At 52.9% G+C, this 24,055-nt stretch overlaps 1 protein-coding gene across 2 annotated transcripts in view; it reads right to left on the reverse strand.

The window, feature by feature from the left end:
• Positions 1-303: 303 nt before the first annotated feature.
• STRIP2 (striatin interacting protein 2) overlaps positions 304-24,055 on the reverse strand; it is a 30,491-nt gene continuing 6,739 nt past the window's right edge. For both annotated transcript variants that reach the window (XM_044429310.1, XM_044429318.1), the window contains exons 5-20: positions 22,573-22,641; positions 21,764-21,870; positions 21,407-21,534; positions 19,357-19,566; positions 15,747-15,973; positions 14,497-14,562; positions 13,501-13,564; positions 13,105-13,176; positions 12,637-12,711; positions 11,785-11,882; positions 10,451-10,577; positions 8,306-8,406; positions 8,112-8,178; positions 5,712-5,816; positions 2,811-3,015; positions 304-2,167 (exon numbers count right to left, since the gene is read on the reverse strand). In XM_044429310.1, coding sequence (XP_044285245.1) covers positions 1,917-2,167; positions 2,811-3,015; positions 5,712-5,816; positions 8,112-8,178; positions 8,306-8,406; positions 10,451-10,577; positions 11,785-11,882; positions 12,637-12,711; positions 13,105-13,176; positions 13,501-13,564; positions 14,497-14,562; positions 15,747-15,973; positions 19,357-19,566; positions 21,407-21,534; positions 21,764-21,870; positions 22,573-22,641 — 1,972 coding nt within the window. In that variant the 3' untranslated portion in view covers positions 304-1,916. The remainder of the gene's footprint in view (positions 2,168-2,810; positions 3,016-5,711; positions 5,817-8,111; positions 8,179-8,305; positions 8,407-10,450; positions 10,578-11,784; positions 11,883-12,636; positions 12,712-13,104; positions 13,177-13,500; positions 13,565-14,496; positions 14,563-15,746; positions 15,974-19,356; positions 19,567-21,406; positions 21,535-21,763; positions 21,871-22,572; positions 22,642-24,055) is intronic.

Consider the following 24,055-nt stretch of genomic DNA (forward strand, 5'->3'; position numbering starts at 1 on the left):
ACCCTCGACCTTCCCTTAAAGGACATACACATTCGGAGGGAGGCAGCGTGGGGGGCGCGGGCGCCCCCCCCCCACTGGCGCTCAGAGCCCCCCGAGGGATGGCGCAGCTTGGGGTTGGACGCGATGCCCCCCGACTCTGCTGTTCGTCGAGTCTGTCCTTTGCGCTCATTCGCACAGGTGCCTCTATTTCAAGACAGTGAAATTCTTCAGAGTATCGTGAAATGTTCTTTCTGTGTCAGAGCAAACGCAACCGCGGTGATTTTCTGTCGGTACAAATACGAACCGTCAAACAACACGCGCAAGCACTTTAAGAATAGCATTTATTCCTGGTTACAACTAGGGCTTCGAAAGTGGATTGAATATGGCCATTTCTTCTAACGATGTTTCACTGATACAATTCGTATTAGGAAAAACATTCTTACTACACGGTAACAGGAAGAACACCTATTGCTCTGGAACTTGTGCGCATTCTTGACCAAGTATATTGTATGATGTTTAGTATATGATACAGGCAGATACATTTTTTAAAATACCTTTATGATTTCTATGTAAGAGCCCCCCACCTCCACAAAGTAACATTTAAAAAATTATGTTCTGCAAAAGAAGTTCGGCTACCCCCCCACATTAACACTTGGAGTAGGCAAAATGATTCCTGTGTCTTTAGCATGCAAATGCATTACCAGAATATATAGCATGCACACCTGGTTTTTAAGTCATACCAATGAACTATGGAGCAATCGCTAGAGTTCGCAGCCACATGTCTTGAGAGCTAAATATACCACTATTGCTTGGTACAAGTTGTTTAAATGTTTCTTCAAACTTTGGAGTAACACGGAGCAGTCTGTGCCTTTAAGAGGTAGTATGGCAAAACTTCCACGCATTCCAACAAATGCACATACGGATCGGGACTGAAGGAGAAGAATTAAAATACTTTCACTTGCATTTTATAGAAAAGAATTCTTTGCGGTGTTGCACAAAGAACCAGTAAAAATCCCTTACACAGAAATACAGTACACAGAAACAGTAAGATGTCTCAGGATGGGTACACAGCTGCCTCTAGTGATCTTGGGCCCCTGGACAGAACTTGGTGTGACCCATCTCTGGCACTGCGCATCCTCTCCTGCTGCGTTTGTGCGTTTGTGGCATTCACGTGTGCTCCATGGGAGAACCCATGTATCATCAGCTGGGGTTTGGTTTTGATGTACAGATCGCCTTGAAGTGTGAAGAAGAATACTACTTTGCACAAGTGGATTTCAGAGAAACAATATAAGGAAAAGTCACACAACTTTTCATACTGAAGGTATGTATACCACTTTAGGCTATAATTAGATGCCCAGACTATTATTAATAATAGTTTCATGCCTGGATACCCTGGAAAATAAATCTCTTGGATTTTCTCTTACTCATGCAGTCTGTTTTCTATGAACCACGGAGTCTGCAGTATATGGTTTCTAGGGAAGCAAGCTACACAAGGTGACACAAGTCCCAGAAGGTGCACATTTGCTCAGGTATTCAGACACAGGAATTGCTCATGGTAGTGGCCCAAGTTTTGGAAAACGTGGCCTATGCAATGACTTAACACACCAAATTCAAGCATGGAAGAAAACCCATCAATAGATGATCTTTAAATATAAAATATTCAAGACAGATCAGTTTAGATAGATCACAATCAGGACCCACACTGTCACTGACAGGCCCATTTACAGTAGATTGAAGTAGCTGGTGGAAAGAGAAGATTCTAGCAAAGTTAAAGGCAGTATGTTTAGGGTGCCTAACATTTAACTCCTTATAAAATGCTTCCTGTCAGATAGCAATATTGCCAAACACTGAAGAATCTTCCCTTTTCTCCTGGGCACAGCACCTATTGTCTAAAGAGACTGAGATGGCACTTGTTCAGGGTAAGCTTCCCAGTACCATCACTGATATTGTAACAGTTCTTCCCAGTGGATGGGCTGTGAGAACACCTCTCTCTCCAACCACAGCTCATAGGAGTAATGGAAATCTTCAGGAAGTTCCAGCTGCTGCCCCAACACGCTCTGCAAGCAGTTGTCTACCGGAGCAAACTCAGAGTCCTGGGGCTTGTCATACCTCCGGCTGTTAAAGGCTTCGATATTGGCTCGTAAAGTGCATTCTTCTGCTTGAAAATCCCACGGCCGAGCATCGATATCTAGGTGCCAGCAAGGCAGAGAGAAAAGTGAGACAGCGCCTCTACACAGGCAGAATTGCCACTCTGGGGGTGGACCTAAACTTGTGGCCGTATCAGTGATGCTACAGGAAGCGGTGTCTTGAGGGGTGTAGCACAGTTAAAAGCAGTACATGTGGATTCTCTGTTATACTGTCAAAGAAGCACAATTTTTAATTGCAGGTGGAATATATCAGACTCAGTCCCTGCCATCTCTACTTTAACGATCGCAAGTAGCAGGTGCTAAGAAAAATCTGTTTAAAATCCCGTAGACCAGTGCCAGACAGTGCTGGTCTAGATGAACCAATGCCCTAACTCCATTTAAGGCAGCCGCATATGCGTGTGACGATCCCTACAGTGCGACACTCCACAGACAAACAGCATCTGCTCTTCAAACACGCGCTTAAGGAGCAAAGCTAATGCCCACCTAGAAGTTATTAATACTACATTGACCTAATGGAGTTTGTCACAAAAATATATGAGGGAACGTCATCACTGAGTGCTGTTTCATCTAAGGGAGCAGGATCACACATTTATTACGAGTGCGGAGCTTTGAAAAATGACTACCATACACGCCGCTAAGGCAACCACCATCCTTCAGGGAAGGGAAGGTCTTCATGACTCTCACCGTTGCCATAAGCCCAGTCATCGTTCATGCGGTGACGCACTTTCTGGTAGATGGCAGACATCGTTTTCATGTTACTCTTCCTCCACTGGCGCCCGAGGTACTTGGTCTGGATCTTCAGCAGCTTCAGGACATAAAGCTGCATCATGGCTTGCTTCACTTTCAGGGCTCGTTTCAGAATTGGAGCGGACTTGAAAACAACCAGCATCTATCAACATACCAAGCAGAAAGAATCAGGACAGCAGAGGCTTCCTTAATAATAATACAGTAGCGTCTTTTGTTCACAGTGGCCAACCAGCTGTGTGGAAAGCACACAGGCAGGAAATGAGCACAATACCACCATCTGAGGGTTAACCGCTTGGTAACGAACATGGCTTATAGCTCGAAACTTAGGCGAATGACTATGAAAAGCCCTGTTATGTTTTAGCCTGAAATCCTGTTGGGTTTTATTTTCATTTATTTCAAGCTTTTGTAGCCAGTTAAAGTTTCTAAGAGGCAATCAAAGTTACTGAAATAAACAGAAATCACTGCAAAAATGCACCAAAATCAAACCCCATTAAAATGTTTAAAATAACCAGCAGATAAAATGGCAACAAAAGAAATCAGCAATTAGTGCACAACAGTATGATGCCGTATAAACAATATTGGGTAGGGATATAGTTTAGCAAATACTGTATAAAACAAACACCCTTTCTATTTCTATAGCACAATTTATTTGCAGTCTTTTGGGGGGTTTTATCTTTGTTTTCCTCTCTCCTGCAACAGCCCTTTCACAGAACCTTGCAATGGTAGAGTTGGAAGGGGCCGAGGTGGCTCTCGGGTCCAATCCCCTGCTCAATGCAGGACGCCAAAGTAAAGCATCCTCATGGCTGTCCAGCTGCATCTTGACTGCCTTTTGTGTAGGAGAGCCCACCACCTCCCAAGGGCATTGGACTGATCATTACCTTATTTTAATAGTCAGGAAGTTTTCCTGATGTCCATCCTGAATCTGGCTGCCTGGAACTTTAGCTCATTCTGGGTCCTGCACTCTGAGTCTGGGGTGATCAGGATGAAACCCCAACCCTCCTCTGTGCAACAGCCTACTGAGTACTTGAAGAATGCGAGTGCATCTCCCCTCCCTCAAGGCTAAACATGCCCAGTCCTTCCAGTCTCTTCTCATAGGGTTTTACTTCCACCTTTGCTTTATTTCCGTAGGGCTTTAGTTTCATCTTTCCATGCAATCATCTTCGCTGCCCCCACTCCAGTTTGTCTACATCTTTCTTAAACTGCACTGTTCAGAACTCTGTCAACTCAAGATGAAGCCTAACCGGTGCTGAGTAGAGAGGAACAAGTACGTTGTGTGATTTTAAGTAATACTTCTATCCATGCAGTCTAAAATAACATTTGCCTTTTTTGTAGGTACATCATTGATTCATATTCAGCTTGTGATCTACAGTCCCAAGATCCTTCTCGCTTGCACTGTTGTTGAGCCAAGTATCTCTATCCTGTAGTCATGCATCTGGTACCTTTTTCTTAGGTTCAGAATTTGACATTTATCCCTATTAAATTTCATTCTGTTGTTTTCAGCCCAGTGCTCCAACCTATCACGATCACTTTGAATTTTGTTTCTATCTTCCAGGTTATTAGCTATCCCATCCAATTTTGTGTCATCCACAAATCCGATGTGTTCCTAGCACTTCCTAATCCAAATCATTAAAAATGTTTAATATGATGTCCACGGTATTCCCACAGTCCATCAGGGAGGTTAACCATTCAAAAAATGAAAAAAGGTTAGTGTGGGAGGATTTGTTCTTGACAAGTCCACGTTGGCTTCCAGTAATCACCACCTTGTTTTCACAGTGTTTGTAGACTGATTGCTTTATTACATGCCTCAGTATTTTCCATAAACCTCCTGGTCTGGAATCTCCCCTCCCCGCTTTTAAAGATAGCAGTATTTGCCTTCCTTCAGTCATCTGGCAATGCACCCTCCTCCAGGATTTCTGAAAGGGACTAGACAGTGCTTTTGAGAGTTCTTCCACCAGTCCCTTTATTACTGTGTATACCGTTGAAAGTAACGAGGTGCTCCTCGGCCTTCTGTCTGTCAATTTCAAGCTGCAGTCCTGCCGCTCCACACTTGAACTTCACCTTTGCCAGGGAGGTCATAGATCTTCTTTGGTGAGAAGACGATGTCAAGCAGTAATTAAGCACTTCTGCCTTTTCTTTGTCATCTGTTATCCTTTTGCCACCCTCACTGAATAACTGGACCACCATTTCTTTCCTATGTCTGTTACCATGCATGTTCCTCATGAAGGTTTTTCTGTTGCTTCCAGCATCACTATCATCAGCTTATTCTCAGCTTTAACCTTTCTGATGCCATCACTGCTACCTGCCAGTACTCTTCTTCTGTAGCCTGGTCTTCCTTTCGTTTACACACTGCATTTACTTTCCTCTTGGAAGGAACACAACACTGCTTACAAAGTTCTCCTCTACTCCATTTTTATCTCCTATAGTTTTTTTTTCCTAAAAATTCCCACCCATCTTGAATTCCATTCCTAATTAGAGATGCTTGCCATGGGACCTCATTTATCAGATTATGAGATTATGAAAACTGCCTTCCTTAAAATCCAGGGTATGCCTTTGGCTACACTCAGCTCTTGCGTCATTAAATCCTACAACAGCTCTATCGAAATGCATCACATTCCCTTAGGGAGCAATCAAGGCTGAGAGATGACCACACAAACCCCCTGACAGAAGCAGAACGGCAGTCGCTCTTTTCGTGATGCTGTTCTCCAGTCACCGAATCAATTTGGCTACTGGGGCCGCTGGAAGGTGCCTTTGGCGCGTCTGGTCTGCTCGCAAGACACACACACACACCCGGGTGCCGTGCTCGTCCCCTTGGGCGAGTTCAGCCAGCGAGCAACTCACCATCGTCCTGGAATGTTTCCACTTGGTCAGTTTATTGAGGATCCTCAGCAAATTGATGCAAGAGAAGAGATTCCTGTAACAGAACTGGTTGTTGTCCCCCGTTTCCTGCAATCAAAGAGGAGGGGGGAAATGGCAACACTTTCGTTGTAATGGGTAGGGAATTGCAATATTCTGGTATTACAATATTCCACCACTTTTGCCCTGCCCATCAAGCAGGATGAGGCCAAGAGCTTCTCTGAAATGGAATTCAGCCTTGGGGCAAAAGAGGTTCCCCACTCTAGATCTAACAGAGCGCTCTCAAAAATAAATCAGTTTGGGCAAGGTATTTGTGTACACCTGGCGGTCCGCACCAAAAGATATGCACCGTTCTCTTTCAAAACGGGACCATATTTAAATGGTGCACCCAGCACGAAGGGGAGGATAAAAGTCCGGCAGCACTGCAGCCACCTCCATCCGACTGCTGGGGAAGAGGAATCTCAGCTGCACACGCCCAAGAAGCAGAACGTGCACCGACATCACGGCAGATGCTTGGCTCGCGCCTCCAGCACGAATAGCAGCGAGCAGCGTACCCATCTTTTCCTTGCACGTGCCCACCTAACCCTATTCGAACCATTTTTCTTGGTTTTTCCAGAGGCGGTATTTTTATCTTTTTCAGAGAATCTTGAGACGCTAAGCACCCTCCCACTTGCCCACTCACGTAAGAGCACTCTTGTGCCGCCCTAGGAAAGTGTGACCAGACCAAGACTATTTCCTGCACCTTCAGCAGTGCCTCGTCACTCCAGCCTCGGTTTCGAAGTCTGCGGGGGCAGGCGAGGAGGGTAAGTGCAGGTACTCTGCACTCAGCTGAAACGGGATGCTGTCACCTGGGATCTGATGACGGGGGAGTGCTGGGAGGAAATGACCAGGTCCTTCCTTTTTCCTGGGCTCAACTGGAAATGCTGCTAAGGGCCTCTGCATCCTTAAATGGCATGGGCCCTTCACAGCTCAGGAGTCCTATATTCCATCACAACCTACCAGGAGCTCTCTGTTGGGCCTCTTCTCCATGCAACACAATGTATTGATTTACTTAGCACATTTTTATGCTGCTTAATAGCTGAAGCTCTCTGAGTGGTTCACAACAATTCAAAACATAAAATACAGTATAAAATAAGAATGCATTAGAGTAAGAACTAGCCACACTACGAATATTCGAACTACAACAGAACATTTAAAATTGACGGAATCTAAAATGCCTGGGAAAGTAAGAAAGTCTGCACCTGGCTCTGGAAAGAGTACAATGTAGGTGCCAGGCAAGCTTTTCTGGGAAGTGCATTCCATAGCCAGGTGTGAAAACAGAAAAGGTCCTCTTCCTGGGTGGCCCCACTGGAGTTCCCTTGGCAAGGGCTTCCTCAGGAGGGTTGCTGAGGATGCTTTTCGGGCCCGGGCAGATGCATGTGCAAGACTGCTGAACACTCCCTTCCAAAGCTGCGGCTAGTCCTGCGGGGAGAAGCTGACGCCTATTTTTTCCCAATAGCAGCTCATGGGGACGGGCAATTTGGGGAGTGGGCATGGGGGAGAGGGCTTTTAAGTCCCTTCCTCTTCCAGCACCTTAGTCCCAGTCCATCTCAGGAGGCTAAAGGCTCTTTTAAGATTTCAAAGGGGAAGGGAATCCAGGTCTTTTATGAGAATTTGGTATAAAGAACAGCAGTTACATAGCACAGCTATGTAATCATAAATTAACGCCAGTTTGCATAAGCTGCCGTGAGAGGTCACTGTGGCTTCAGGGTGAAGTTGCTAAACATTAGTCCTCCTCCAGAGCTTTCCCTGAGCAGTCGCTTCCGGAATAGATGGCCCATTCATTCGGTGTGGGTTGCGGCTGCTGCCTTTTGCTCTGGAGGCCCTTTTAGGAGGAACGCATGTTGGTTCCAGCCCATATACCTGTTTGCACTTCACCAGGCAAGGTTCCAAGGGGAGGGGAGGGTGGAAGAGACAGTCAAACCAGGCAACCCCTTTAAGAGGCGGAAGCATGAATTTCTCTTGCTTGCTCCCTTGCAGTACTATCGGATAATATTTCTAAAAAGGCTCACCTTTTTGGCTGATGGCCCATTTCGCTTTCAACTGGGATAGAAACACTCCAGCGGACTGCCCAGCCCTTTCCTTCCTCTAGTTCCAGAGGTCCCTAATGAGCAGTACCCTCAAAAAATTCATGCTGCACAGGAGTTGTGGGAGGTCATGCCAACACAACTCCGCTTCAAGTGCAAAATCTGTTCCAGCACCTGTTCCTTTCCACAGGACGTGTTTCAAAATCCAGGTCTGTCAGCCTTGAGAATGTAGCATTTTAAGGATGGGCACGGAGGCCAATGTATGGCCGCTTGCCCTGGCTCACAGGCCACCTGGGGTGTGAGCAGGTGTTCCACTTACTAGGCTTTCTGCATTGAGTTCTGGTAGCTCATGGACAGTGCAGAAGGGATAATCCAGGACAGAGATGCTGCAGAGAGATCCAAACAGAGACTCACTTCAGTTCATTGCCATCATAGCTCAGTGCTAAAGCTTTCAGTTTAAAATTGCTTTTGTGTTTGCAGGTGGAAAGGAAGATTTATGTTTACACAGACTACCTGTTTTTGGCAGTTATGTAGGACATGATATTCTGGTTGAAGAACTTCAGAATTAATGGAATGCAGTTGGCAAACACTAGATGCTGAGAGACATATTCAAACTGGAAAAAGAAGCCAAAACATTAAGCAAGAAAAGGGACTGAGTCCCAGTCACACTTGAGCGTGCATGCTCGCTCGCGCGCGCTCCCTCTCTCTCCCCCCGCCCCGTCTCCCCCACACACTCGCACACAGAGCATTTCAAACTTCTGGGTGATGATCTGAAGAAGAGTTGCTCCAGGTTGCCACACTTCCACACCTGACCAGCTCCAGACATGGACTCTCTTCCTTCTCCACACTGCAGGCATCCGATACCCTTCCCAATACCTGCGCATGGCAATTCCTGAAGCGGCAGCAGGTCCGTTGGGGCTCTTTTTGGTTCAGCAATCTCAGTTCAGCAAACTATTTCATACCACTGCCTGAAAATAATCCTAACTCTTAATCCTAATCCTAACCTGAAAACCATCTGCGAGGGCCCTTCTCCAGGCACCCCAGCCGACTGCCGTGGGCGGCTGCTAGGGAGACACGCTTCTCAGGGGGACGCCGACTGCAGAACAGTCTCCCTGCCGTGCGACTTGCCCAGCAGCAGGCCCATCATCTTCCTGGTACCAGGGACACTTTAGGCACCATTTTATCTTCTCAGGCTTTTAGTCCTGAGAAACTGAGTCGGTGCGTTTTTTGCATTTTTACACTTTAGCTCACTTTTCCCTTTGTTCTTACATCTTTATTCTGGATTTAACTATTGACTTTTGAGTGGGATGCAGGTGGCGCAGTGGTTTAAACTGCTGTGCTGCTGGGCTGGTTGACAAAAGGTTGCCAGTTCGACTCTGCACAATGGGGTGAGCTCCCGTTGCTCCATCCCAGCTCCTGCCGACCTTGCAGTTCCAAAGAATGAAATGCAAGTAGATAAAAAGGCACCACTTCGGTGGGAAAGGAACAGCGTTCCGTGCATCTTGGTGTTCAGTCATGGCGGCCACATGACCACGGAGACCGTCTGCAGAAAAACGCTGGCTCCCTCAGCTGGGAAACGGAGATGAGCACCACCCCCTGGAGTCAGGCATGACTGGACTTCACCTCAAGGGGAAACCTTTACCTTTATTGACTTTTGACATTACATTTTAGTACGGTTTTGTATTTTATGTTTTTTAAATTTTTTTCTATTAGCTGCCTAGAGAGCTTTGGTTAATGGATGGTACAGGAAAGGAAGGAAGGAAGGAAACAAGGAGTAAAAGGCCTTTCTGAATGACACCCAGCCATGTGGACCCTGGCAGGTGGCTGCTGTCACTGGCTTCTGCAGTCCCTCCAGGAAGCCAAAAGGCTAACCTTCCAGCGCGCGAAGCACTGTCCCCTCGGCCCCATCTGCACCCCAAGACGAACAGAGGACGTGATGGCACCGTCTGTCCTACCCAAAGCAACAAAGAGTGTCAGATGTAGAAACCCAATTAAAGCAACAATTACTGGGCCAACATCATGGGTTCACAAAGAATGGGAAACAAAAGGAAACCCTGGAATATGTATGCACACCTGCTATTGTTATTCCTTGAAGGAAACCCTGCTCCCAACCACTTATGTAGGTCTCACTGTTTTGTAAAACCTGAAAGATATCTAATAAAAGGAAAGAGGGATGCCTCGAGTTTTCCATCGGCCTTCTTCCTTCTGGCTTTCTTCACATTACTTCATCTCCGCAGAGCCGCCTGCATCGGTGGAATACAGGACCACTCCCACTTGGCCCTGTCCCTCTTGGAACCGCACACGTTTCAGGTTATGTGTACGGATCTCTCAGAAATACGGGGGATATGAAATTCATGTCCACCCAGTAATTCTAAAGCAACACAGACTGACAGAGCAGGTTTTTGGATGCCCATCGCCTCCACAACTCAATTCGTCTTAGGGAGAGGCAGCCGGCTTGCTATTGCATGGGAAGTTCAACGGAAAGGGCTGGGAAAAGAAGAGCTGCCTGCTCCTCAAGAGGAAATCCAGTATGAATAAGCTTTCCGCGTCTCCGATAAAGTGCACCCGAGCAAGAGATAAGCTCTTCAAGTGTAGCAATGAATTAAGAAACCCAGGAGGAAGAGAACGCCTGCCCGGCTAACGCCCCCGCAGACCCACCTGGTAAATGTGATTCAGCTTGAAATGCTTCAGAAGCAGCAGCAGCAGCGCCGAAATAGCCTTCACGATGATCTCCTTGTGCCTGTTCACATCGATCCCCAGCTTCATGCTCTGAAGGACCGTGATCCTAAAGCAAAGCAGCGAGGGTGAGGAGCGGAAGGGCACTCCAACCGGACGGAAGCCGAGATCTGTGCAGCTTGGCGACCACTCTGTGCTGCCGGGAAGCCACAGGCACGGTGTGAAGCCCAGAGCCCTCAGCAGGCATCCGCTCCGGTGGCTGGGAAGCAGAGGAAAGCCCTTGCCTCATGCCCTCTATCCCTGAAGGCTTTGCCCAGCCATCAGGAGGGAGGTGAGAGGCAAGCAGGGTCAGCGCACTGATGTGCCGAAGGGCCGCTGGCTTCTCGTGTGTCGAGGCTGGCAGGGGCTGCCCTGTTTTGCAGACCGCATGGAAGCAGCTCTGGAACCCTCTTTGACCAAGGGGCAGGATGCAAATGCCTCAGATAAGCAAATAAATAATGGCTAATAGCCAACGAGAGAACGGACACACTCCATAAACGATCTAAAGCACTTTTAAAGCCATTTAAACCACTGGCCCTCACCAAATCTTGGGCAATGAATGTAATAAATTAAGTGTGCTGCATAAAGAGGAAACACTCCCTTAGCCGTCCCAGATCTGTCCATTTCATTGGATGGTATCCTCCATGCTGGGCCATTTTAGCATCCTGAGAAGAAAAGCTCCTCTACCGAACCACTTTCTAAATACCAGGTACGGTTTTATAAGTCTCAGTCAAATCCTCCTCTTCTCACTTAAGGTGCAGCCCTATGTCAGACGGGGCATCGGACGGCATCCTACTTAATTACACTTCGAAAGGGAAACGGCCCCGGTAGCCACAGTGGATGCATATGAAATGTCAAGCACTGCCCCCACTTGGGATAGTTCCTTCTCGGGCGTCCCTTCCTTCCCGGGACCTTTCCATGGCCATGAGCACGCCTGGTCTGCGCTGGGCTGTTCGTGGGCTTTCCCGTGCCCGTTCTGCCTCTTTGGCAGAGAGCGGCTCTTCCAGACTGGGGTGCTCCTGAGCCTCGTTGTTGTGTGCGGAGGGTGCAGGTTGGCTACATTTTGGAACCTGGACCAGTGAGGCTGCTACTGACATACAGGATTCCCTTTAAACCAGAGTTTAAAACAAGGCAAAACAAAGTACAAGCGGTCAGACTTCGATTGTCAAATTCTATCTCAAAATCGGAAACGTGGAAATCCCCTTCCTAGCTTTTTCATGTTTTTCACATCTCTCAAGTTGCCCTTTCACACAGCAGCTGACCGAGGAAGGACTTACGGCATCTCCTCTGGCAACACGTCTGCCAAGATGTTAATCGAGTCGGTTTTGGCTTTGGAGGTTGGAGCTGCAGCTAGCAGGATCTTTAGCAAGGCGATCTACAGCAAGGAGAACACCCCCAACACCCGTGCCCAAAACAGTCATTTTTAGGAATTTTAACCAGTGTCTCTTTCCCACATAATCACAGTAATAGGGATGGGAAGGACCTCCTAAAGCCAAAATGTTGTCTACCCAAAGAAAGTGGACTCTTGCTAGCCGCTTAGGATACCCAAAGAGCCAAACTGAAGCAACTATCCTTGCATTTACACCCCCCACCCCGCCCCAAGGCTTATCTAGAGCAACAGAAAGTGCCTCATCCCAGCTGGTGGTGTGTGTTCTTTATAGAGGCAGTCCCTGGGTTACAACCGCGTTTCCTTCCCGAGAAAATTTGTCATGCAAATCACATTTGTAGGTAAGCAGGGTTCCTGCATAGTTGGCTCTCCACATTTGTGGGAGTTAGGGGCACAGGACCCCGTGAAAGTGGAAAAAGTGCAAATACTTCTACCAGCACCCCAGCCAAATTCACCAGTGCCTCCTCTTTGCAGCGAGGAAATGCTGGAGAGAGTTCCCTCTCCAGATGGGCAGGGTAGGAAAGCATGCTTGGGAGGCCTCCCTCTCTACCCTTTTGCTTCCCCTTTCTCTATGGTGATTCTTTGGAGGCCTTCCCTCTTGCTTCCTCTCTATGATTTTCTTCAGTGATTTAAAAAAAATTACAGGCTTTATGGCAGTTCGTCCATAAATACGGGTGGTTCGTAACTTGGACATTCGCAACGTGGGGGCTGCCTGTATGCGTCACACACACAAGGTGCTCACCATGTACTGTGGCAGGTTGTACAGCATTGCCCGATAAAGAACTTCACAAGGCGTCTCCTGCACATCCTCTTCCCCCTGACATGCACAAAACCAGGTACAAACAGAGGGGCAGGAAGTAAGAGCCAGAAATTACAAGAGTCCACGGAGACGTCCCGTGAAGCAGGAAAGTAGGAACTGGCCCAGCAGTGGCTCCCCTGCTCCTTTGACGATGCCCTCGTCCTCCTGCAAATTTCCCCCAGGTCCACTTGGCAAACCCAAGTTCTGTGGGGATGCCACCGAGTGCTGTGAGATTGACACTTCCACCCACAAAGGGTGGGTCGGATCCTACATACAGTGACCAGGCAGCCGAGCCTCAACGCCTCTCCTGAAAGGATGCAGCTGCCAGGAAGTGGTGCTCCAAGCCTCCGTCGCTGGGCCCCCTGAGGGCTCGAGAGGGACAGGCACAGGGCGCCCCAGCAGGATGCTCACCAAAGACATGGGACACCTCTCCATCTCTTCTTCGTTCTTGATCTGCACTTCAGAGATTGAGATGTACTTGTGCTGAGGACGAGATGCGAAACAGAGGCGTGGCCCCGAAGTCAGAACTTGGTTCTTTCCAGTGTGATCTTCGACAGCAGGGAAGCCGAGTTTCCAGACTGGCTGCACACCATGGGAGCCAGTCGGAGAGTGGAAGTGAAGGCATCCAGGGCCGGCCAGCTGGAATCCCTCGGCAAAGCGTGAGTGCCAAGGGCGACCATGACTTACCCCATGGCCACCGAGGGAACGGTGTGTGACTCCCGCGTCCCAGCCGCACCAAGGGACAAGCAGCTCAACCACAGAAGTGCTTTCCCCGTGGGAAAATCCATGCCATCCCAGGTGAATTACCTGTTTCAGAGTCTTCACACTTTCATGGATGGGGTGTGGCAACCCCACCAAGGTATCTGTGTCTCTGCAGAGTGGCCAGGTGAGATGGTGGGTGGGAGGAGAGAGAGAGAGAGCTAAATTTTACAAATCCTGATGAAAGTGACACAACATAACACAAAGACTGCACTTGCTCACCTGCACCGGCCAGGTGGGAGCTAATGCCCATCCCCTCCTCCAGAATGCCTGTTCATTGTCAGCCAGAACAGAGCCAAGCCAGAAACCCACCGGCATCCAAGCGGGCAGTCACTCCTTGCCCGCCCACAGCCACATCGCCTCTAGGGAGCACGGCCTAGATTCCCCCGACTTAAGTTCAAGAACCAAGCAAAGGCATCTCAACTCCACCAGGCCTCTGGCACTGGCTGGAATCTAGCCTGCCTCTGTGCTAGATGGATGAACTGGGAGCCGTATTTTGGAGGCCTCAGCTCTTGTTGGCCTACGATGTTATTATGAATTCCACACGATATTACACTCAGTATTTTGAAGTGACTTAGAGAAGCAGGCAAAACGTTTCTTAATAGCAGCGATCCTCAACCTGTCAGTCAGCACACGTGCTGGACTGCAATTCCAGTCCTCCGCAGCCAGCACGGCTGAGAGGAGTTCAGTCCGAGGCATCTAGAGACTGCTAGGCTGAAGACGGCCACTTTAGATGCATGCAGATGCTACGGGACAGAAGCCGGAAGAGAGCGCCAGGTTGGGGAAGGCAGAGGGCAGCTGCTCCAGGCCACACAATCCCCCCGTGGGCGCTGCACGTATCCCGTGGGGAATGGGCGACACGCAGGCTCTGCGCAAGGGCACAGCCCTGCGTTTTGCGACATGCAAACCGGCACCAAGGGAGACAGGTCTTTTCTCCATCCGGCCAGCTGCCCGTTCGGTGACCAGCACGAAGCAAAGCCTTCCTTCAAGAGGCCAAGAATCGCCTCGAGGCGCAGGGGGAGCCGCCTGACACACAGCACTCACTGCCCAAGTGTGAATCCGATGAATTTGTTCCTGCTTGCCTCCAGGAAATGTTCTATGTCCTTCTGTCTGGAGTTGGCGGAGAAAGGGGAGCGGGGAAGAAAGGGGAGACACACATCAAAGATTATGGGTCAAAACACTCTTGTCCAGGAAAGGAAAAACCTCCTGCCTCCAGCCAGTCTTTGCTCAGAAGATCACAGAGGCGATATACAGAACTGCTCTGCATGCTGACCGGTACGCTGGCCAGGCAGGCCACTCCCTGGCTCTTTTAACAAGGACTAGAATGGCGGACTTTCCCCCTGCCTGTTTATTTCCTTTCCTTGCAAATTCTGTTTTGCCCAGTTTTAATTTTTGGCAGAGGCTGCCCGGTGCACAAGCGCTACCGAACGGACACCACTCATGCCATACGATGTTTGGCCCGGCAAAGCCGAACCCAGTGGAACTTCACTAGGAGCCCCACAGTCACGAATGTCTTGCATGCCTTCTGTGGGGCTGTAACCTGGAGGCAAATCCTGCACCTAGTTAACCGAGGTGTCACGTGACCCCCCCCCCCCGCCCCCACAACAGGGATTATTAACTACGACTGCCTTGCTGCCAGAAGGTAGGTCTTTGTGAGCTGATCCACATCGGCAGTCTAAGCCCCGCTGTGGCAGAAACAGAAAAACCTTTCCAAGGGGTCCATCACATCAAAAAAACAAAAAATGGCATCCAGTGCTACACTGGTCTGTTTTGAAGTGTCCACATTCGTCGCGACAGTCCCTCGCGCCTGCAAGGACAGTCCCAAAATCCGGGTGCTGCCCCATGCCAACAAATTGGTTCAAGCACTCTGGATCCCTGCCAGGAGCTGGAAGATCTAAAAAGCCCCTTCAGGATCAAGCCAGCCCCACATGCGTGGCATAGCAAGACAGGCCCTCCTTCCCTCGCGCAGGCTCCAGAGGGAACAGGAGAGCCTGAAGCGGCGATGGCGCCATCATCCCTGCTAAGCACAACATCTGGGCGCTTTGGCCCCACAAGCCCGGGATCCACTACACCGCTCATGACGCCTCCATGTAGAAAAGGAGGAAGGTTCAGGCCCAGTTCGTTTCCTCCTGTGCCGGTTTTCTGCTCACAGGGAGATCTCGCAGAAGGAAACATCAAAAGGCATCACATGCCCCGCGGTCCACACTGATGAAGCCACTTCGGTACCTCCTACTTCTGCGACAGGGATAAGATGAGGCTTCAGCTCGAGCAGGCAGGGCAGGGAAGGGAAATACCTGACTTTGGGGGCCCAGGGAAGGCCCTTTGGGAAGGAGACCCTCTCGACAGGTGGGCGTTGAACCAGGACCGCCTGGATGTCTGCCTCTCGCTCGAGCAGGTCCAGCTCCCCCTCGATGACGCCATTGTCCAGGTCATCGGCCTCCTCCTCGTCCGCCACCGCCTCGTCGTTCTTGAAGGGGTCCTTCTCGTTGTAGATGTCCAGGCTGTCCTGCTTCATCAGAGGCTGTCCCCAAAGAAGAGGAAGAATAAACATGGGGGGGGGGTTGTGAAGCTCACCCTGGACATACCTGGGCATTGGGGAGCAGGAGGGACCGTGGGGGGAGGTGTGGCCCTGCACAGAGGGACGAGTTCACGACTCAGCTGCGTGCCTCTTGGAATCACCATCACTGGGCCCCTAAAAGGACACCCTTCAACTGCCCCTCTCCTCCGCATGGAGGCCCGCATCCGAAGACAATCCAGCTCAGGTCTGGCTTTGACAACTCCTGCAACAGCTCTGTTTTAAAACAGCAACTCCAAATCTCTCTGCTGTGCTGGGCTGTTGCTTTAGTATCCAAGTGCACAGTCCATGGCCTGGGAGCCCAGATGGAGTCCTTGGCTGCAGCCGCCAAAGGAGCCTGGTGCTCCTGGCCACCGTGGAGTGAGTCACTTAGAGAAACTCCTTCCCCGCTGGAAAGTATTGCTGCTATGCAGACTGGTTGGGGTGGAGGAGAGAGGTCTCCACACCTCCCCCAACACTCCCCACACAGGCCCTTTGATGGTGGCAGGGCTGGTGTCCATGTACACAGCAACCCCAGCCAGCATCACACACAGCCCATGGGGCAGAACGGATCCTGCGATTCTGCCTTAGAGGCAAAGCTGATCAGAATTCAGAATGGACTGAATGCAACAGAATGAGAGTCAGTGAGGACAAGTGCCAAGTCCTTCCCCTAGGGAAAAGAAACCAAAGGCCTCGAGACAAGATGGCGAAGACGTGGCTCCACAGAACTGAAAAACACCTCGGAATAATTGTGGGCAACAGGCTAAATATGAGCCAATCATGTGACGCAGCTGCAAAAAAGGGCAAATGCTATTTTGGGAGGCATTAATAGAAGTATGACTTCCAAATCACCAGAAGTAGTAGTTCCCTTGTAGTCCTCCCTAGAATCCTGTGTCCAGTTCTGGGCACCAAGATTTAAGGAAGATGCAGGCAAATTAGAAAGGGTCCACAGGAGGGCAACAAAAATGATCCAGGGGTTGCAAACACTGCCCTGTGAGAGAGACTGAGGGAACTGGGCATGTTCAGCCTTGGGAAGAGGAGGCGGAGGGGGGACATGAGATCCCTCTAGAAGTACCTTCAAGGCTGTCCCAAAGAGGAAGGCCAAGATCTCTTCCTGCTGATCCCAGAGTACAGGACACAGAACAATCAGTTCAAGTTGCGACAACCTGGATTCAGGCTGGACATCAGGAAGAGCTTCCTCACTGTCCGAGCGATATGACAGTGGAACCAGCTGCCTGGGGAGGTGGGGGCTCTCCCACACTGGGGACATTCAGAAAGAAACTGGATAGCCCTCGAGTGGGATGGTGTCACGTGGTGTCCTGCCACAGCAGGGGGTGGATGCAAAGGCCTTCCTGGCTCTTTCCGACACTACAATTCTATGATTATTCCCAGAGGACCCAAGCTGGCGAGGCAGAATGTGTGGGCAAAGGTGCTCCTGAAAGTATTTTGGATCTGAGCCATGAAGGGCTTTAAAGGAGATTACCAACATCTTGTACTGTATCCAGAAATGCACTGGCAGCCAGTGCAAAGACCTTAAAAGAGGTCTTGTGTGGTCTTTCTATGAAGTCCCAGAGACCAGCCTGGCTGCTGTGTTTTGTACTAACTGCAGTTAGGCGCAAGGGTAGCCTTACGTAGAGGCTAGAAGTTGCCCGCAGGTGCACCACGGGGTCCGGGCCATTCTCCAGGAAGGGGCGCAGTTGGTGGATCAGCCAAAGTGGACAACAGACCCTCTTGACCACGGCTTCTATCTGAACTGAAATCTGAAGAGCCAGATCAAGTAGCACCCTCAAACTGCAGGCACGATCTTTCAGGGGGCATGTGACCCCATCCAGGACCAGCTGACACACCTCTGATCCTGGATTTGGACCCTCAACAGCAAGCACCGACCTTTTGTCTGGACCCAGCTTGAATTTGCTTTTGCTCATCCAGCTAAAAGTAGCAGCAGATGATGATGGAAAGGAGAGCTAGGTGTCATCGCATACTGAAAATGCCCAGCACCACTCCTCCGGAGGCTCTCCCCCAGTGGCTTCATGAAGATATTAATCAGGATGGCGCCTTGTGGGACTCAGCAAGTCAGCTCCTCTTTAGAGGTGCGACAGTCTCCAAGCATCACCATCTGGAAGCGACCTGAGAGGTAGGAAGGGAACCACCGCAAGGCACTCCAGTTCCCAACTCCCTGAGACAATCCAGAAGGATACCGCAGTCAATCGTATCAAAGGCCACTGAGAGGCCCAACTGGGACACACTCCCCCTGCCAATTCGAGGTCGTGCACCATCCTCTAGAGTGACCAGAGCACTTCCAGCTCCATGCCCTGCTCTGAAGCCAGCCTGCAAGGGGTCCAGGGAAGCCGCATCACTCGGGTCTGCCTGGAGCCGGAGAGACGCCACCCTCTCAATCTCCTTACAGAGAAAGGGCACGTGTGAGGCTGGTCTCACGCTGTTAAGGTCCAGGGGGCCCAAATCAGGTGTCCTGAGGAGGGCCATACAATTGCCTCTCTGGAGGAGGCATCGGTGACAAGGCGCAACCGCCCCCTCTGTGTCTCCACCCCTGGACGACCAGCCAGGAGGGACACGGGCCGAGCGGGCAGGCGGTTCTTCTCGCCAGTCCAGGCAGCCTGTCAACGCCATCAGGATTTACAAATGGAAAGTGATCCAGGATAAGCCATTCATGGAGTCGCTGGACACAGCGGTCCCAGCCTCCGCCTCCAGGATCGCATCAAGCTTGGCTCTTATCTGAGAAATTTTATCTGCGGAATGGTGGTTAAGAACGTCACAGTGAGTGAGGGATGGTGCTAAAGATAGGTCAGGGGACGCTGGGGCTTGGGACAAATCCCTCACCACCCTAAATAGCTCTGCCCGGTAACCATGGACCTCACATCTGAGTAGGCAAATACAGGCTTACACGCGAAATAAAATGTTAATTCACGGGAAAAGCACTTTCACTGAGTTTTGCTAATGCTCACATTTGCTGGACATAAACCAATTGCTCAAGAAGGCAAACTCTCGTATAATACATGCATGTGAGCAACGCGATGCACAGGAGTGTGGAATCGCCAGGGGATCGGGGCCCTTTTCTTTCCCGAGACATGCCATCCCCGGGGTGCTGCACAGGCCACGATGCCGGCACAGCATTCAGCAGCACGCCATTTCCCAGCGCCGCAGAGGCGGGAGCGCCTCTCTGGCCGGCCAAAGTGCCGGATTTCGTTTCAGAATGAGCCGGATCCGGGTGCCTTGCAGCGAGCACAGACTCGGCTGCAGGGGGGGTGTTTGGGGGCAGCGTGGCCTGCATGCGGCTTCTGGACCGCCCTCCCCCCGCAGGGCCCGGGGAAAGGCAGGCCCCGCACTCTCACCCTCCTGCTCCGGTGGCCCCGCTTTGGCGGCAGCTGCTGCGGCGGCTGCAGTGGCGGCGGCTCCACCAGCTCGATGGTGTAGGCGGGAGGGGAGGCGGCCCTCATGCTCCGCATGACCTGGATGCTGTCCTCTGGCAGCGGGGGCAGGCCCAGCTCCAGGCGCCTCTTCACCTTCATGGCCTGCAGGGCAGCGAAGCCCCCCAGCGTGAACTGGTGGGAGAGAGGGCAAGGCAGCGTCATGGCTGGGCTGGGCTGGGGTCTCATGGGGCGGCCGGGTGGCCCACCAGCCACGGAGCACCGTGGGCCACCTGCAGCTGCCCTGGGACGCACCGGCACCCGCCGGGACACCCCCCTTGCTCCCCCCGCCCTGAGCGGTTTCGCTCCCTCCTCTCAATTTCCGGAGAGACCCTTCCCCAAGCACGCCCGCCCTTCCCCACTGCCACCCAGCTCTGCCAGCTCGCCCTGGGGCTGCCCCCGCCCGCCCCCCGCACACCCCTCCCCACCTGCCCGCCCCCACCCGGCAGGGACAGGCCAGCCTCGCAGCTTTGCAGGAGGGGAAGAGGCCGAAGTGGCGGGCGGGGGGGGGGGGGGAGGAAGCAAGAGGGGCCACCAGCTGGTCAGCCCGAGAGAGGAGCTGCATCCAGGGGGTCGGGGAACCACCGGGCCCATGAGCAGGAGGCCAAAGGGGCGAGGAGGAGGGGGCAGATGCCCATGGCGCTTGGGGATGGCTGGGGGGCAACTTGCTCCGGCAAGGCCCAAGACGAGACCGAGCCTTTTCCACTTCCGCCCAGACGCCCTGCCCGGGCTCCGTTCCTGCCTGCAAAGTGGCCCCCTAAAGCCAGGACGTGGAACCTCTGCAGCCCCACCCCTTGGGGGCCTTCGGGCGGCCAGGCCGCCTTCCCCGGCCTTTGGGCAGATCTATCTGCATTCTGGAAGCTGGACTGCCTCTCCTAACGCTCTGCTGAGGGCTTTAAGCTCAAACATGCTGGCATTTTGACTCTTCGCCTCTTGTCTGTGGCCCGGTCGGTGTCGCCTCCGGCACCACCCAACTCCAGGATGCCCTGGTCCCCGAGCAGCGCCGCTGAAGTCACCCGTGGCTCGCACCGAAAGCAGTTCCACAGCTCTGCCTTCGAGGCGCAGGCCTCGGCACTTTCTCCTTCCTTCCGACAGCTCATGCTGCCCACATGGCTGGCGTGGGCGTTGCGCTCCCACAGACCACGCAGCGCACGACCCTGCGCTGGCCGGTGCCTGGCCACCACAGCTGCCGGACCGGGTTCAAAGCTTCGGGACGTGGGGCCTCCCGATCCACCGTGGCGCTCGGACCCGGTGCCGCCCCATTTGCACCGCTGCCTCCAGGTTGGGGCTGGATGGCGGCGCCACGACATCAGGCTCCACCGAGCACCAGACCAAAGTCCACAAGCGGCCCTCGCCCTGCGGGCTCCCCACAGCGCTGCCAGCGGGAAAAGTGGGACCTGCCGGGAGCCTGTGCCTGCAGGCAAAACCACGAGTGGGGTGCCTGCCGCTGGGCCAGAGGGACCGCGACCCCAGTCCAGGAGAGACATCTGGATGTCCTTATTTTGTCCCTCTGCAGCGGGCCACGCACAAGGCCCCGTCCAGGCGCAGACCCGCTCAGCGCAGGGGCCCGGCTCCATTTCAGAGGGGCTCGGGGCCACGTGCCCAGCTGCAGTGGGGCTGAACACAGAAGAGGCCGGTCAAAGCTCCTACGGGCAGCAAGGCAGGCCTAGGGGAGGTGCTTCGACCTCTCGGAATTGGGGGAGAGGTGCAAACTCCAGAAACCACCCAAGGATCCACAGCCAGGCAAAAGCAGGGACGGATGTGGAGGGACCAGGCTCCCTGTGGGGCTGGACTTAGCTCTCCAGGTCTGCTCTCGCCACAGTGTCTGAGGAAGAGCAGCTGCAGCTTCTGACCAGCTCAGGGCCAGCACCCCGTCCTCCAAGTGCTCTGCTCTAGCTTTCCCCGGGACACGATCCCGCCACGAGCCCGAAAAGCCGCACCGGCCGAGGCCCCTGCGGGAAGGCATCTCGCTCACCACAAGGACTTTCCAGAGCAGAAGCAGGACCTTCTTCATGGGGAAGTGTGGCGCGTGCCCGCTGCAGAATTTGGTCACCATGGTGAAAAGCAGGAGGGCAAAGGGCTCTTCGCTGTGCACAGGAAAACCTGCGGGGGCACGAGGCCCACAGGAGTAAGACGCGAGCCCCGGACCGGGCCAGACCGGCCGCCTGGCCAAGAGCAGCGTTTCGGCCCCGGCCTGGCCTGGCCCCTTTGCCTTGGGCCCCTCTGACCGCTAGGGTGCAGCCCAAGGATTTTCCCCAGAGGGGATTTGGCCAGGGGGCAGGAAAAGTCACCCCCCGCCTCCACCCCAGTGCCAAGAGCCACAGAAACCCACTCAGCTCGGTCCTGAATGTCTCCCGGGAGGCCTGCCAGGCCGGCGGGTCGGTCTCCATCTCCACGCGGATGGATTCCACCATCAGGTACATGACGCTCAGCAGCACCCTGACCGGGAAGTGGAGAGGCGGGACTCAGGCCCTCAGCACATGCACGCGCTCCCTCAGCTCCCGGGGGGTGGGGGGCAGAGAATTCTGAGCCCGGAGACCCAAAGCTGCCGGCAAGTGGCCGACACACCGTGGGCATTCCTGGCAGTTTCCCCAGTCAAAATCAGCCCCAAGGTGGGGACAAAATGGCGCCAGGATGCCCCTTCCCAGGGGCCTGCCGTGGCCAGCGGGGGGGAGCGGGAAGGCCTTTGCCTGCAAAGCAGCCCAGGCGGTGCAGAAAGGGCCGTCACACGCCGACACGGAAAGCTGCCACTCCGATAAAATCCAGATTCTCCTTCGTGGCTGTTCCGTGTGGAAAAGGGCAAGAGAGCCAATCACAAATGCTCTGCCTTCGCCCGGCTTCGGCTTTCCCTTCCCCTGCAGCTTGGCTCACTTACTCAAGTCACCTCATTCGCTCGTTGGGCAGTGTGGCTGTTCTCTGACGGTGGGGATGGCGCAGGCTGAGTGTTGCAGGGGAAGCGGACGAGGGAAAGGGCAGCTGGGAGGAGAGCCATGACCTGAGAGGCCCCTCGGTTCTGGCCCGCCCCTTTGCCGCCCCTTCAAGGGGACGCCGGGGGGCGGGGGCCGAGCGTGCCTTTCCCTTTCCCGTGGCCTTGGCTTTCACCCGCAGCTGGCGCGAAGGGCGCAGGAGGCCGCCGCTCACCTGAGTTCCGTGCTGTCGGCCAAGGAGATGGCCGGCTTCCTCAGCGCGGTGCTGCACGCCTGGCTGTTGCTGAAATTGGGACGGGGAAAGAGAGTCACCATCCACCCCCTGTCTCCTTCTCGAGAGTTCAGCTGGCACGGGGGCCGTGAAATCTCAAGAAGCTAGTCCTCACGGGCACCTTCTGCCACAGACAGCATTCTGCAGGGACCGCCTTGGAACGGCCTCCGTCTGCGTGACTGCGCTGGCGCACGGCGTTCCGAGATCCTTCCTCGCCTCCCGGGACGCGATGGCCGGGCACGTGGGACGGGGCCTGTCTGGAGGTGGCACCCAGAATGTGCGATCGCCTCCCAGAGGAGGCCCACCTGCCCCACCGCAGAGAGCAAGCAGCAACGCCTGGCTGGTTTTCCTCAACAGGCATTTCTTGCATGCTGCCTTAAATTAAGCTCCGACCGCTGCTGTTTGCAAAGTTCTGCTTTAGACTATTTGATTATTATTTTTACTGTATGTATGTATTTATTTAGAGCATTTGTATGCCGTCCCATCGCATAGCCTCGGGACGGCTTACATAAATGAAATAAAACATAATACAGATAAAATCCAGATCCACCCTGGCTGCAGATTAAAACCTATAAACTGATATTAAAAGTTATTAAAATATCATTGAAATAAAAAGGTCTTGGCCTGGCGCCGAAAAACAAATAACGACGGCACCAGGCGGACCTCTCTGGGGAGCGCGTTCCACAGTCGGGGCGCCACCGCAGAGAAGGCCCTGCTCCGCCGGGTGCTCTGCCTCCTGATGTCTCTCCCGGAGGGCTCCCGGCTTGCGCCAGCTTATTATTTGTTGGCTACCAATGGCCCCCTTGGTCATGTATCTTTATTTAGAGTATCAGGAAAACAAAAGCTCACGGAAGAGCCACAACAGGGACCCCACCACCCAGTTAGTTTCTGGACCCAGTTCAAGGCACTGGTTTCATGCCCTAACGGCTCTGAGATCCCAGTATGACTGTCTACACCAAGCAAGATCGCTGCCCCCTCCGTCCCACTGGCCACGCGGGACCCTTGTGCCGAGCGGCCCCGTGGGGAGCTGGGCTGCCGTCGTGTGTGCGGAGCGCTGGGCTGGGTGGACCTTGGGTTTCAGGGCGGGCCACAGGGTAAGGGCTTTCTCGGCTGTGTCTCCATGCTCGGGAATCCCCTTCCCAGGGGGAGACGTAGCACCTCCTCATGGAAAACCCCGAAGACCTTGCTTAGCCCAGCCTGCGCTTTACCTCTCGAAAGCACCAGCTGCCACGGCCGACGTGGGTGTGTTTCACCGAAATTGTGCACAGCCTGGTTTGCAGTGCTGGAACCTGCCTGGGGGGGCAGCCCGCCCTGGTTGGGGGCAGGGGTTAAAGGTCTTTTAAATAAACGAAAACCTCAAAGCAACCCTACTAGGCTCTCGAGGGCCTGAAGGTGCGGGAATCAAAGTTTTGCACCCTTTTACAAC

Source organism: Varanus komodoensis, unplaced genomic scaffold, assembly GCF_004798865.1.
Source record: "Varanus komodoensis strain SLA01 unplaced genomic scaffold, ASM479886v1 scaffold1, whole genome shotgun sequence".
NCBI lineage: Eukaryota > Metazoa > Chordata > Lepidosauria > Squamata > Varanidae > Varanus > Varanus komodoensis.